This window comes from Elgaria multicarinata, chromosome 6, assembly GCF_023053635.1.
Source record: "Elgaria multicarinata webbii isolate HBS135686 ecotype San Diego chromosome 6, rElgMul1.1.pri, whole genome shotgun sequence".
NCBI lineage: Eukaryota > Metazoa > Chordata > Lepidosauria > Squamata > Anguidae > Elgaria > Elgaria multicarinata.
Genome location: NC_086176.1, coordinates 13,997,247 through 14,013,109, shown reverse-complemented (window position 1 = coordinate 14,013,109; position 15,863 = coordinate 13,997,247). Strand labels below are relative to the sequence as shown.

The window sequence follows — 15,863 nt, the reverse complement described above, 5'->3', positions numbered from 1 at the left end:
GTGGGTGGAGTAGTAAAAAATATCAGTGGGTTTTTGCAGAATTATTTGCTAGGCTGCTGAAGCTGTGTTTCAACCGCTCTAGTATTTCTTTGTTTTGTTCATGTTTTAAAAAAAGACGTTCCTGTTAAAAATTAAAGACAAAATAAGGTTTAAACACTCCTAAGGTATTTCTGTTCCAGTTACCTTCCAGACGATGCCAAAGAGAAAGTAAAAATTTCTCTGTGCCCATTTCCGTTCACCATTCCCTGGGATTAATTGCTTAAGGATGCAGACTTAAAGCGAGATGAAGACTTAGAAGTGATTAGTACAAAACCTTATTTAAAATGACCTCTTTTTAAAGACCTGCGTAGGAGCTGCGAAGCCTCCTTAAGTCCGGCTGTCGGGGCTCACCCAAGAAACAATGTAGGGCAAACCCATCTCTAGTCCTAAAACCACCATTGAAGGTTTCCCTAGGGTGACCATATGAAAAGGAGGACCGGGCTCCTGTATCTTTAACAGTTGCATAGAAAAGGGAATTTCAGCAGGCATCATTTGGAGAACCTGGTGAAATTTTCTCTTCGTCACAACAGTTAAAGCTGCAGGAGCTATACTAGACTGACTAGATACAAAAGAGGGCAGGGCTCCTGCAGCTTTAAGTATTGTAATGAAGAGGGAATTTCACCATGTTCCCCATATATACAAATGACACCCCCTTTCCCTCAAACCACTGATCATTTGGTAGTTTCCACTCTTTTAAATCTGGTCACTCTAGTATAGCTCCTGCAGCTTGAACTGTTGTGATGAAGATAGAATTTCACCAGGTGAGATATGCATACAAATGACACCTGCTGAAATTCCCTTTTCTATGCAACTGTTAAAGATACAGGAGCCCGGTCCTCCTTTTCTTATGGTCACCCTAGGTTTCCCTGCTATGGAGCACAGGATGCTGGGGCTGGGCTTACCCAGGAGGAGATTCACCTTACACATCAGCCACATGGAAAGAAGCCCTGACAGCCCCCTTTCCCTTGGAAAGCCTTTTCAGGAGGGGGTCACTGCCTTCCAGGTGGGGCAGAGAGGGCCTAACCCTTCCACTGCCAGCTACTTCCCCTATACCCCTTCTCTACTTACAATTACCCCCTTCAAGAGCATTTATTACAGAGAAGGGACCACCTTGGCTTTCTTACATGTGGCTGAACTACTATGGGTCTGTTCAGAAGACACCTTAAACCATGGCTTTAAGCATGGTGGTTAAGCCAGGCTGTGTTCAGAAGACACTTTAAACCACAGCTTTAACCATGGTGAATAAAACAAAAAGCCTTATTCACCATGGTTAAAGCCATGGCTTAAGGTGTCTTCTGAACACAGCCTGGCTTTCTGGCTTAACCACTGTGGTTAAAGCCATGGCTTAACGTGTCTTCTGAATAGGCCCAAAGTGTAGTTGGCTACTCAGACTCAGTTAACACAGCCAGCCAACCACCACTAACTAGCATTTTATATTCACATGTGTGGTTAAAAGGGTGAGCATCTTCAGTCTTTCAAGCTGGCCCTACAGAAGACACCTTCTTAAACCATGGCCTGAATCCTCCTGCTGAGCATGATGCTCAGGGCTGCTGAAGAGAAGAAGGTGCATGCAGGTGCACGTGCACATTCCTTTCCCTTGACCTAGGCATTGACTTTCACTGCGATTAAGGGTGGGGCGGCAGCCTAGTTTTTTGTAGATTTTTTAGGAAGCTTTTTGATGCCGTGAGGCTTCACCTGTCTACGATGGAAATATGGTCCTTTTTGGGGGGAGGGGGGATACTCTGGTGTAACTGGATGTGTGTGCCATAGAAGGCGCAAATCCCATTTGCTGAAAACCCAGTTTAAAGCAGAATTGCGTTGGAAAGCATCTCCGTTTAGACCAGCCTTCCTCAACCTGGAGCGCTCCAGATGTGTTGGACTGCACCTCCCAGAATGCCCCAGCCAGCTGGCTGGGGCATTCTGGGAGTTGTAGTCCAACACATCTGGAGCGCCCCAGGTTGAGGAAGGCTGGTTTAGACGGTGCCTTGTTCTGGCTGCAGGAAAAGAGGACGTTGTCCCAAGCTAGTGCTTGTTATCCTGAGAGTTCCTCCCCCCCACTACTTTTCACCTAGTGCAGGTCTCAGATGGAAACACCCAGCTCCAGTTATCCATCAAGATGCTCTCTGATGCCTGATCCCACCAATGTATTTCCACCCCACCCCTCCACACACACTGTGGCTTGAACAGCAGCTTGGGTGTGATTCAGATTAGAAAAGTGGCTTAGGGAAAGAGTGGCCCCTTATGAACCACCAAGAAAGAGGACAAAGTTGGACAGAGTTTTGCATAAAGTTTGCATAGGGTCATTTATATGCATAGCTGCAAATTTAGAAATGATTATTATAATTGAAAAAGAAATGCATTATATCTCACTGTAGTGTAGAAGACTATGTGGTGACCTGTGTGCCTGCTTGGTCAGCCTGCTGCCCAGGTGATCACTGGTGATGGTCAACAGTCCTTACGGTTCATTATTTTTAATCCAGACTTGGACTAGACAGTCCTTCAGAGACTGGATGCCTTCAAACAGAGGAGGGCCCTCTGGCAGCTTTTGAAATAGAGGAGTGTTTTCTGTAAAATAGGACAGATAGCCACATTTCTTCCTCTCCTCCTTCCTCAAGATTTGTGGGCATCTGCCGTGCAACCATTTCCTTAACCCTTTTTGATGAAAACCTGTAGGTATGGTCTCTGAACACCTGAGCAGAGATTTTGGTCTTCCGGGGATTTCAATTCCCCCTATCTTGCACAAGGCCTCAATCAACAAGATGTAAAATGTAGCCAAAGCTACTTCTGTTTATAACAGGTGATCAGCCATCATTAGACAGTTAGATATGACCGTTTTGGCTGTTCAAACTTCAGCTTTATTACTGCATCACTGCGGAAGAACACTAGACAACTCATGACAATGTGAATGTGTGTTCATTGGTCTCTCTGCATTGCTCACCCCCACAACTGGAGACATGAAACATTTTCCTTTCCAAACACATGTAGGTGAAACCCAGCAGGTCCGTATGATACAGGAGAGATCCAGCCTACCAAACCTTTTCTCCCTTTTGTTAACAGAAAAAACAGGTAGCTGCGCTAGCTCATGAATTCACATAAAAGGCCCTCTGGTGGCAACACAGATCTGCTTTTTACCCTCTTCATTAAAATATTTCAATCAGGGACCTGCGTGTCTCAGCCAGGGCAGGAGGTGGATCTGTATTCCAGCCGGGCCTTATGTTATCTGAACTGGGGATCAGCCATTGTGTCTTTGTCCTAGAATAGATTGCTAGGTGTAATCTGATACCTGCAACACCTACCAGAGACTCATTGAGCCTGTTTGCATGTCAGGACATTCCATCATGGCTAATTTCCCCATGGAGTCTGTGCGCATCATGCTGGACACTCATTGGTGCTATTTTTGCACGGTGCCCACAGGCACCCAGCTTACCATAGCTAGCTGTGTCATGCAAACCCAGATGGCAAGGGTTGTTTGAGAGTTAGACAACCCTCAAATAACCCTAACACAAACCATGGGTTATTTGTGGGTTGCCTAGCCCTCAAACAACCCCTGCTGTCCAGATTTGCATGACACAACAAGCCATGGTAAATTGGGTGCCCATGGATGCCATGCAAAAATGGTGCTCATGGGCACCTGGCGTGATGCAACACCCCCCACAGGTGAATTAAGGGATGGCAGGCTGTTGTGCCATACGCATTGGGTCATTCAGTCTGCAATTTGCATTTTATCACCATTTTGAAATGGTGTTTATAGTATTGCAGACCTCATGGCCAGAACATCTGCCCTAACTTTTGAACTTTTCTGTTGCTCCCCTGCCTCTTATACTACCTATCGTGATGAAGATTTCAGGAGAACTTGAAAGCGTGTCCCATCGTTTGTGGCATTTTGCTTGGTCCTAATAAAGGTATTGCTTACTTGTGAATTTTGGTTTCCCCCCTGGGTTTTGTATTTTCTTAAAAGAACTCTTAAGTCAGAGGTGGGTAGAAAGAAAGCACATTTGGATCCACCATCTGGATCTATTTGCAGTAGATCAACAAGAGTTTCTGGTTTCCAATGGTTTAACAACAGCAGCTGTAAAATGACTCTTCCTCCTCACCCTAAATTATACCACTGATGTGGCAAAAGCTTGGGGTAACCAGGAGTGGATTTTCACATGGAAGGACCATGAGTGCCGTTCAACTCTGGTACTCGAAACAAATCCCTCAGCTCAGAATCCTTCAATTCTAAGTCCCTGTTTCTTGCACCAGCCTCCGGTTGATGGATCAAAATAAATTCCACAAGCCTGAGGTGTGTCCATTCCTGTTCTAAAAGATAATGGGTGTGGTCGCTATTGCTGTAACTCAAAAACTGTACTGAGGAGAGAATCCTGCAGAGATAAAAGCCTATGGGCTTCGTGCATGCAGTGTGCATGCAGTGTGCATTTGTGTGCGTGCGCGCATATAATTTATGAAAATGTAGCCGAAACCACACCGGCAGGGAAATGAGCAGAACTCCAGACTAATCTCTTATTGGTCGAGTCAGCAAGAGGATTAGAGAGTGTGAAAAGCACCAGCAGGGATGAAAAGAGACCTGTCATTTCTTTCTTGATATATTCAGAGCATTGTAAAGCCAGCACCAGGGTCGGAGCAGCTCAAAGGAATCACAAGTCCTTTTGAAAAGGGTCCCGTCTTGTGCGAGGTTCCCATTTCACCGAGTTCTGCTTCTAGCAAGACTGACTGAGGTTGGGGTTGGTTGGGGGGCAGGAAGAGCAGAGAGGGTCTGGCTAGGTTTAGAGAAAGTACTACAAAGCCATGAATGAACAGATCCGATTAAAAGGAGAGTGGGAAAAGCAGTGGAATAGCATCTTTCACGTACGCACAAGACTCCATGCTTAGGGTTGGGCAGCATTCCATTAAATAAATTAGGACATGCCCAGAAGGAGGCAGATACGTCTATTTGACCCACTGATTTTTGAAAGATGCCATTTTAGACGGCAAGAATCAAAACCTAAGGTGGGGGGGGGGAGAGAAAGCATTGCAGAATCCCTTCAGATTCTTGCTCATTAAAACATAGATGTAACAAACTAAAAGGAATTACAAATAGAAAGAGAAGCAGCTGTTACACACAACCCAGCTCCCAAAGGGGACTGTTAAATATCACCCCACTGATTATACATGAATAAATTAGTGCCCTTGGGTTAAGATATAATGAGGTACTTACTGACACATAAATGCTCCCTCTTTGCCTGAGCTTTCATTATCATCAGAATGGACTGTTGAAGACAAGGGCAGAAACACAATACTGTGCCCCATTTAGACAATTGTTTATTTTATTTATTATGTATTTATCCACCCTTCCTCCAGGTAGCACACACAGTTCCCCACATTAATCTTTACTTTCGGTAATGTGTTAGGCAGAGGGTCACCTAGTGAGCTTAAGGGCTGATAAGGGATTTGAACCCAGTCCACATCTGACCCTCCAACCAACACACGACACTGGTTTGTGTTGAATATAGGACAAACGAACTATCAATCTGAAAAATATATGAGTTACCTTTATGGGAAAGCGAAAACCTTTCAATCTTGCTCTTGCAAATATAGACTGTAGTCAAGAAGGGCTTGTCCATAATAATGACTACAAGTGGGAACGTCAAGCTAGGATGCCCGGGGCTCAACTCTTGGCTGACTCATAAATTCAGTAGGGTTGATATTTGTCTAGACAGCCCATTATGGTTTTGTCGAATTTATAAGCTTTCCAACTACTGCCACAGATGGGTTTTTGTAAAAGAAACAGTTACCATTAGGGTGTCATAAAGTACTTCAGAAATACCAATGGGTCGCCGTAAAGTACATGGTTACAGCTTCCACCATCTTGTTTGATTTGAAATATGTTCCGAGACCCAACATATACTGAAGATAATATGACAGAGCTTGCCCACGGTGTGCACACACTTCCCATTATCCTCTTAATGCTCTAAAAACCTGCAAGTCCTATTTAACCAGCACCAGTAGCAAGGCCCCCCTAATGTCCATGACCCCTCCCCCTGGCCCCATCCCCTGTAATAAAATCATTTGGTGGCCTCCCACCTTCGGTGTAGTTTGCTCCCATTGTAAAATGTTGAAATGACTTTCCTAAGTCTTACGTATTGGCAATAAGCTAAAACACACTGGTTTATTTTGCCCACCCACCCCTTTGGTGCCCTTTGCCCCCACCCCCTACTGGAATGTGGCCCCTGAGAGTTTCTTTGAAACTGAATCTGGCCTTCAGGCTTAAAGAGGTTCCCTACTACTGATGCAGACTGTGGGCAATGATGGCTCTATCATGCTCACTTCGACTCATAGAATCATAGAATAGCAGAGTTGGAAGGGGCCTACAAGGCCATCGAGTCCAACCCCCTGCTCAATGCAGGAATCCACCCTAAAGCATCCCTGACAGATGCTTGTCCAGCTGCCTCTTGAAGGCCTCTAGTGTGGGAGAGCCTACAACCTCCCTAGGTAACTGATTCCATTGTCGTACTGCTCTAATAGTCAGGAAGTTTTTCCTGATGTCCAGCTGGAATCTGGCTTCCTTTAACTTGAGCCCGTTATTCCGTGTCCTGCACTCTGGGAGGATCGAGAAGAGATCCTGGCCCTCCTCTGTGTGACAACCTTTTAAGTATTTGAAGAGTGCTATCATGTCTCCCCTTAATCTTCTCTTCTCCAGGCTAAACATGCCCAGTTCTTTCAGTCTCTCTTCATAGGGCTTTGTTTCCAGACCCCTGATCATCCTGGTTGCCCTCCTGTGAACACACTCCAGCTTGTCTGTGTCCTTTTTGAATTGTGGAGCCCAGAACTGGACTCTGAGAAGAATGCCATCTGCTGTCACCTTCCATGGCCTTAAGCTATACACTCAGCCTCTCCCCATCTGCAATGTAGGAATAATAATAATAATAATACTGATCTGCCTTGCAGGGCTGCTGGGAAGATATTCTACATGCTTCCAACCCTCTACAAGCGCTATATAAATGCTAAGTAGTATGATTCCGTCAGTAGATTCAAAACTACATCTGTAAACTAAACTCACCCTCAAGTCTACTTGAGGCAGGCAGTACCTTGTGTCAGCCTTGCTTGCAGGATCAGGGCCCTGAATGCATCCCAGCATTGGAATAAATCTTAATATCAACAGGCATGGCCCAAGTCAGGGATATTCTTAAAGCACACTGCCCATTCCTAAAATTGGAACCACGGTGAAGGGAGCCTATGGAGGCATTGCTTAGATCTGCCTTCCCCAACTGGGTGCCCTCCAGATGTGTTGATGTACAATTTCCAGCAATCCCCAATCAGCCTGCAGAGGAAATGTGGATTTGTATGTACTGTAAAGTGATTTGTAGATACGGAACACTGAAGAAATAATAAAGTGACACAGAATTCAGTAGCATTTTCCAAAAGGGTCATTTTGGAAGCCCTGCTTTCCACTGACCACCAGGAGCTGATTAAGGCTGTCAATCTACATATTTCTGCAAGTAGATTCCACTTAATTTCAACGAAACCCGTAGAGAATCAGGGCTGCAGGAGGCCTTTCAAACCCATCTAAAGCAGCACCTTATCCCAAGATAGGCATCTACCGTTCTCCACTCCTCACAACCAAACGTGAGTAAATTCTGATGTTGCATTGAAATACGGCTATGTTTCCTGAGCCGTGGTTCAGCATGAACATCAGTGAGCCTTAAAGTACTCCTGAAATCGGAGTTTTTAGGAAATAAGACTGTAACCAAGTAAAACAAGCATACAACTCCAAATGTCGCAATCAAATCTCCAACTTTTTGACATTCTTCATCTTCCCAGCCCTCCATGCCACCATGCTGCCCCAGACAAAAATCACCCCCACAACTTCTGTGTTGAGTCAATTTGTCCCACCTCTCCAAAAAACCTCCAGCGCAGCTATGACAATTGAAAGCATAAGAGCACATCACAACCATGTCATGCTCCACACATCTCCTTATGCCCAACTCCAGGGCTGGCCCTAGAGGGGTTTTTGTTTTCTTTTATTGCTGTCCTAATGCCCACCCCCACCAGTCCTGTATTTTAGCGTATGATGAGTAGCCTAAGAATAGCATAGTAAAGCTGAGATCCTCTCCATATTTTTCTGGCGTAAGCTCAGTTGAACGCAGCAGGATTTACTTCCGAGTAAACATGCACAGGACTGCAAGAGAAGAGTGGATCAGAACACTCCTTTCTTATTTGCATTTTAACATCTATGACTTCTTTTCTTCCCCATCTTTGCAACTGTGTCTATGCCCTGAACAGCAGCCAGCAGAGATAAAAACACTCCCAATGATGTCCGCTGGAATTCAAGGGATCATTCACAATCAGCTGCTGAGCTGCTAAGCTGCTTTTTCCTCTAAAGGTGCAGGCAGAGGCACATTCCTTCCCAGAGATTTACATAATGATGACAGGCACTCTTGGAATTTTAGCACTTCTGCTTTGGGCTATGTTATTACTCTTCATTTGCCTACTGCAACCCCCCAACACCCTCCCGTTAGACAAGCAGGATTTGTCACAGAAAGCCAGTGGGGTGGTATAAATGTCAAATAAGTATAGACCAAAATACTCAAAGCCTCATGCCACACATCCAGCTAAACTTAACTGCTGATTCACCCACTTGCTTCACACTGCTGGATCCTGGCAACAGGACTTCAGAATACAGACTGCATGACCAACAGCAATCCTCGGCAGGTCTACTCAAAAGTAAGCTCCACTAAATTCAATGGGACTTACTTCCCGGCAAATGTTACAAGATTGCGGTGTGTGTGTGTTTTAGGGGAAGAAATGATAGCTGCCCTGAGAAACGCACATACCTTTACTATTTATTACAACTCCAAATCTTAAAACTCACAGGCTTGAATTCAATTGGAACTTTCTTCCACTAACAGCTTTGACGCTATGATTTGTGTTTGGGGGGGGGGGGGGAGAGCAGTTTTTAAGCCCCCTTGAAAAAAATTACGCCAGATGTCTCCAGCCTGATTGTGGTGGGGAATCTTTGCACATGCTCAGATACACCGTTGCCTACTCCACTTTCTCTTAGGATTTCAAGAAGAAGTTTCGGGATCTAGGCTAGAGACGACCCCTGGCTTAAATTAAACGCATTCAGAAAAGTGCGAGTGAGTTTCTAGGTGTGGAATCCTACTTCGTGATGACTGAGAGAATTCAGACAGACAAATATTCAATTAATGGAGGGGAGGCAAAATACAGAATAGAACATTTCCCAGTTGGCTAGGTGACAGGAATGGCACTTGTCCCTTCAGGGGGGTAATTTTCTCTCTCTCCCCCCCCCCGCGCCCCCGGCCGCGGCTCACCCAGCTTGCACTCGCCGTCGTGCGCCTTGCGGACGCGCTCCCGGCCGCCGTGCAGGGCGCGCCAGCTGTGCAGGTGCAGGGCGCAGACGCTGCTGTAGGAGCGCCCGTCCGAGCCGCAGACGGCGCCGTCCTCCTTGCAGACGCAGCGCCCGGTGCCCTCTTCTTCTTCTTCCTCGCCTCCTCCTCCTCCTCCGGCCTGGACCTCAGCCGGGCGCTGACTGACGCACACCAGCCCCGGGCCGCAGCGAGCGCCCCTCGCCCCGCCGCAGCGCTCGCCCTCGGCGCTCAGGCAGCGCTCGCAGCAGCCGCACTCGTCCCGCGCCGTCAGCTCGGGCGCCGCGCAGCGCGCCGCCACGCACAGCTCGGGTTGGCAGGGCGCGCAGGCCCCCGCCGCGACCCCGCCGCCGCCCCGCGAGGCCAGGCACAGCCAGAGCGCCAAGAGCGCCATCGGCGCGCCACCCCGTGAGCCGGGCATGGTTGCGAAGCGCGGGAAGCAGCAGCAGCAGCAGCAGCCGTCTGAGGGGACGGCAGCGCAGACTGTCGCTGGCGGGAGAGCGGGAGAGCGACGCCCCCTCGACGACCACGCCTCCACACCCGGCCGCCTCGGCGCGCCCGCCCCGCACTCTGAACTAAGGCGGTGGGGGCACCTGTGGCCCGGCAGGTGTTGCGGGACTCCAGCTCCCATCAGCCCCAGTCAGCAGGGCCAGTGGTCAGGGGATGATGGGAGTTGGAGACCAACGTTCCGCCCCCACCCCCCACATAGCATTTGGTTCGCCTGCAGTTGAGAAGGAAAACGCGCCGGACCGGAGCTAGCCATTTTTTGAGAACGAGAAAAGCTGCCCTTGACAAGGAACCGAGGGAGATAAAGCGCGGCTTGTGGCGAACCTGGGCGCAACCCCTTCGCCAGCCCCGTTTCGACGGCTCCCAATCTCTGCCGCGTGGCTTCGCACCGGTACCCGAATCGCCACTTCCCCGAGGAGCTAAGGCGGCGAGAGCCGGGCGTGGGGGGATCGAGCCAGGAAACGAAGTGCCCCGCTCCTTCTTCCGATGCCGCTGCTCCGAATTCGGAGAGGCTCGCGCCCCTTTTACAGTTTGTTTTAAAGTAGGAAGTTCAAATCAGGGATCTCTCACATCACGTCTGGTTTGGCCTTTTCCGAAGCAGCGCACGCGCGTGGCTCCATGGCCGCCTTCGCAGCATCGGGCATGGCGGTGCACTGCCTGCCCCTGAACAGGGAGCTTCCAATCGTAGCTAACAGTCATGTTGTTCCACCTGCAGTGAAATAGTCCTAATATGATAGGGTGCCCATATGGAAAGGAGGACAGGGCTCCTGTATCTTTACCAGTTGCATAGAAAAGTAGGGTGACCATATGGAAAGGAGGACAGGGCTCCTGTATCTTTACCAGTTGCATAGAACAGTAGGGTGCCCATATGGAAAGGAGGACAGGGCTTCTGTATCTTTAGCAGTTCAATAGAAAAGTAGAGTGACCATATGGAAAGGAGGACAGGGCTCCTGTATCTTTACCAGTTGCATAGAACAGTAGGGTGACCATATGGAAAGGAGGACAGGGCTCCTGTATCTTTACCAGTTGCATAGAACAGTAGGGTGCCCATATGGAAAGGAGGACAGGGCTTCTGTATCTTTAGCAGTTCAATAGAAAAGTAGAGTGACCATATGGAAAGGAGGACAGGGCTCCTGTATCTTTAGCAGCTGCATAGAAAAGTAGGGTGGCCATATGGAAAGGAGGACAGGGCGCCTGTATCTTTAACAGATGCATAGAAAAGTAGGGTGACCATATGGAAAGGAGGACAGGGCTCCTGTATGTTTAACAGTTGTATAGAAAAGTAGGGGGACCATATGGAAAGGAGGACAGGGCTCCTGTATCTTTACCAGTTGCATAGAAAAGTAGGGGGACCATGTGGAAAGGAGGACAGGGCTCCTGTATGTTTAACAGTTGCATAGAAAAGTAGAGGGACCATATTAAAATGAGGACAGGGCTCCAATATGTTTAACAGTTGCATAGAAAAGTAGGGTGACCATATGGAAAGGAGGACAGGGCTCCTGTATGTTTAACAGTTGCATAGAACAGTAGGGTGCCCATATGGAAAGGAGGACAGGGCTTCTGTATCTTTAGCAGTTCAATAGAAAAGTAGAGTGACCATATGGAAAGGGGGACAGGGCTCCTGTATGTTTAACAGTTGCATAGAAAAGTAGGGTGACCATATGGAAAGGAGGACAGGGCTCCTGTATCTTTAACAGATGCATAGAAAAGTAGGGTGACCATATGGAAAGGAGGACAGGGCTCCTGTATCTTTAACAGTTGCATAGAACAGTAGGGTGACCATATGGAGATGAGGACAGGGCTCCTGTATCTTTAACAGTTGCATAGAAAAGTAGGGGGACCATATGGAAAGGAGGACAGGGCTCCTGTATGTTTAACAGTTGCATAGAAAAGTAGGGTGAGCATATGGAAAGGAGGACAGGGCTCCTGTATGTTTAACAGTTGCATAGAAAAGTAGGGGGACCATATGGAAAGGAGGACAGGGCTCCTGTATCTTTAGCAGTTGCATAGAAAAGTAGGGGGACCATATGGAAAGGAGGACAGGGCTCCTGTATCTTTAGCAGCTGCATAGAAAAGTAGGGGGACCATGTGGAAAGGAGGACAGGGCTCCTGTATCTTTAACAGTTGCATAGAAAAGTAGGGGGACCATATTAAAAGGAGGACAGGACTCCTGTAGCTTTAACAGTTGCATAGAAAAGGGAATTTCAGCAGGTATCCTTTGTACATACCTCTTCATCACCATAGTTAAAGCTGCAGGAGCTATACTAGAGTGACCAGATTTAAAAGAAGGCAGGGCACTTGCAGCTTTAACTGGTGTGATGAAGAGGAAATTTCACCTAGTTCTCCATATATACATATGACACCTGCTGAAATTCCCTGTTCAATACAACTGTTAAAGATAGAGGAGTCCAGTCCTCCTTTTCATATGGTCACCCTATAATATGATCATTCTGAGTGAATAAAGCCAAATCCCAAGCCAGTGTTTCCCAACCTGGTGCCCTCCAGATGTGTTGGACTACAACCCCCATAATTCTCAGCCGGCATGGCCATTATGGGAGTTGTGGTTCAACACATCTGAAGGATGCCAGGTCCAGGAAGGCTCATATACATTATCTAGATCTTCACACAACTAAGGATTATCCAGTCCTGTGCAAAGGCAACCTTTGGAAGAGGAGACAGCGCCAGCAGCACCCACTCCATTCATTTCTTTTTGCAGCCTTCCCAACCAGTTGACCTCCAGCTGTTTTGGGCTACAACACCCATCAGGTCCTGCCAGTATAGCCAATGGCCAGGGAGGATGGGAGTTGCCGCCCAAAATGTGCTTCAGCTCTGGAGTGAGCAACAGTGTATGTAGATAGATGGTGAAATTGGCAAGACTTCCCCCACATCTGTGCAGTCAGCTGGGAGAAGCCCATGAAACTGTCAAGCTCTGACTTGCAGCAGCTGAAGTGTGTGAACAATAAAACGTTTGCCATTTTCCCTGCTGTTTTTAACTCTGACACAATAGGGATGGGTGGGAACAGCTGGGGATGGAGAAAGCTTCCAACATCATTTCTCTATCCCAGGTGAGACCATAACAAAGAGTGACTCACATCTGGAAGGATGTAGCTGTAATTGCAGTGGAAGGTTTTTTTTTTTAATGAGAAATCAAATCAGCTCTTTTCAAGGAAGTGGGGGGACGAAAATGACACAGGAATTCAATAATTTGGGATGAAAGTCATTTGGATTCTTAGAAGTAAATGAGTGAACAAATAGTGTCGCATTTGTTGGAGAAAGTAGCAAGCGTAAAAGTGTGTGAAATTACAATTTGAGATCAGCCTAATATGTGAGCCGAGGATGCCCTGAATAACTGGATTAAGCTATCTAGCAGTCCTGCTCGATTTGGGACTAAAATGTGCGTTATTCTTTGCTCTGAGGTTCCCACTTAGCTGCATGCCAGTTCTGGTCACGCTCTCACAAGGTGAGGCCTCAGCCCATCTGCACTGCTCATTCATTCACAGAGTGCCTTTGCTTAATCCCTGCACAGTGGCAAAGAGGATTGTTTATAGAGGCCGTTTCCAGAGCAGCATTGTGCTGAACATAATGGCTGAGCAGATTCCCACATCAGTTACTGCCAGGCTGGGATTAGCAATTGCAGCTGAGTGCTTTCAGTGCGACGGGGATGCCGCACTCTGTCACGACACTTGGCCAAACAGACTTTCCCCTCCAGTCAAAGCATCTCGAAGCAAGGGCTTTGATGACCATTAAGACTGCAAAGCCTAAAATCAGTCGAGGAGATTCATCACACCAGGGTTATACTGTACAATCACTGTGAATTGCATGCAAAGGACTCCGAAGTTTTCCAGTTTATAATCTGCATTTATTGTGAAGTACTCTGAAGTTTTCCAGTTTATAATCTGCTTTGAATGTGAAGTACTCCTATGCATCCTGCTTTAATTGTGCTTCAAAGGCAAAAGACCCGACCTATTTTGGTACTACTTTTGGAGTGAATCATTTGTTGTTTTCCAAGTGGCCACTGGGGGTGCAGGAGCAGGATTTGATATGTTTAAAGAAAAATTAAACAAATGCTTACATCTGCGTAAGTTTTAAAGATAAAGACATCAAAATTGGCACAGTAATATATATTAAGGAGAGCTTTAAGCATACCAAATTTGAATCAGATTGGGTCATCCGTTGATTTTTTATGATTTTTTTACATTTCCCCCTTAAACCCTTTTCCTGGTATGCAAAGGGTTTTAGGAACGCTGCTGCCCGGGTTGAGATTTAGCTAGCAACAACAACAATGACAGCTAAACGCTGTAGGGGATAATTCGAGGAAAACAGGTACTAGGATGAAGCTAGAGGAAGGTGAACGCTGAGGAGCAGAGACGCTGGCTTTGGATTGCAACGATATCTGCTCCCAGGCTAGGATCAGAAGGGGAAGCCCAAGCAGAATGGGGCTTTTGTGGAGTGGCCAGGATTCAGGAGGCATGAGCCAGCAGTGCTTGGATTAGGAGTGGGGGATATTGGGGTGGGGGTGCCCTTAAGACCCACCAGACCCATCCCGATGCCCCTAATTTTAGCAAAACAATGTACCCCTTGTTGCCTTCTAAAACAGCGGCTAAGGGAGCTCTCACAAAAGTTAAAGGGGCCAGGGTCCCTCTGCCTCCCCTGTAATGCAAGCACATAGATCTGGATAGACGGCACGAGTAAAAGAAGCAATGCAGAGTTCAGTGCCGGCTTCAGGTTTTGGGGCCCTTGGGCAAGACAACCTTCAGTGGGCCCCCTCTCTCTGTGAGTCTCCCTTCTCAACACCATTGTCACCAGCTGCTCTTGTTCCTCTTCTGCTTTCTACCGCTTTCTTTCTTTCTTGACAGGCAGAGCCAGGGGCCCTTTCTAAACCAGCCTGATAGTCCAGGCTGGTCATGGCTGGTCATTTGGATGCGTGGGGGCAGGGTACAGTCACGGGTTTTCCTAGGGATAAAGAAACCCTGGGAAAACCCGATTCTTCCTGGGGCCTTGGGATCGTCCCAAGACCACAGGAGGTGTGGGCACCACCTGTCCCGCCTGTCATGAGTAAGCGCGACACCAGAAATGGGCACAGAGCCATGCAGTGAGGCTCTGTGCCCATCAGGGGAGGCGGTGGCAGCAATTTCGCCACCCCTGGGATGGCAGGGAGGGGGTGGGGTGGGGCAATTTCGGGTTTGTTTTTTAACTGACATTTTTGGTGGAGTGGGGCCTCCCGCTTGCGCGACTGGCCCCACAGCTTTAAAAAAGAAGAAGAAGAAAGGCACCCGTGACGTCCCTGCTTCCTCACGAGACGTCGTGTGCCTCGTGTGCATGCTGTGGGAGGCTCTCGTGATCAGGATATCGCTAGAGCCTCCCCCTCCCTCCCGGAACACAGGGAGGTGTAGAAAGCACCAGGGAGTGACTAGGCAGGGGTATCTACTGCCCCGCCTCACCACTGCCATTGTCTGGGCCAGAGCGAGAGGCAGGTGAACAAGCAGGATGCAATGGTGAAGAGGTGCAACTCCAGCAGGCTCTTGGGCAGTGGGTCCCTATAGGGGTGTGGCCCTTGACGGATGCCCGACCACCATGCCTGCCTTTAACATTTGGTCCTGGCAAAGCTGGATACCAGACTGCACTCCTCAGCCAGGCACATAGCCCCAAAGATCCTTGGTGGAGTGATCTAGAGAGGGGCCCTTGAATGAGAGGTCAAATCAGGCCTCCTTCTGTTCTTTTAAAACTATAGCTAAGGGGCAATCTTCACAGAAGATGGGAGGATGCCCCCATGTAATTTGAGCTCTAACCAGTTGACTTTTTCCTGCAGGAAAGCAGCGTCTCTATGGAGGCCGATCTGTACGGAACCAATCATGTAGTACAGGTTTTTGTGGAGTGCCTGATGGCCCCAGGAGGGCTTTGGCCTCATGTAGTTTGGCTCTTTGGCTCTTGTAAGGGAGGCAAGGCAAAGCA

At 47.9% G+C, this 15,863-nt stretch overlaps 1 protein-coding gene across 1 annotated transcript in view; it reads right to left on the bottom strand.

The window, feature by feature from the left end:
* The window catches only part of IGFBPL1 (insulin like growth factor binding protein like 1), a 39,854-nt gene extending 30,056 nt beyond the window's left edge, over positions 1-9,798 (bottom strand). The window contains exon 1 of the mRNA XM_063128450.1: positions 9,351-9,798. Coding sequence (XP_062984520.1) covers positions 9,351-9,798 — 448 coding nt within the window. The remainder of the gene's footprint in view (positions 1-9,350) is intronic.
* Between the last annotated feature and the right edge of the window lie 6,065 nt (positions 9,799-15,863).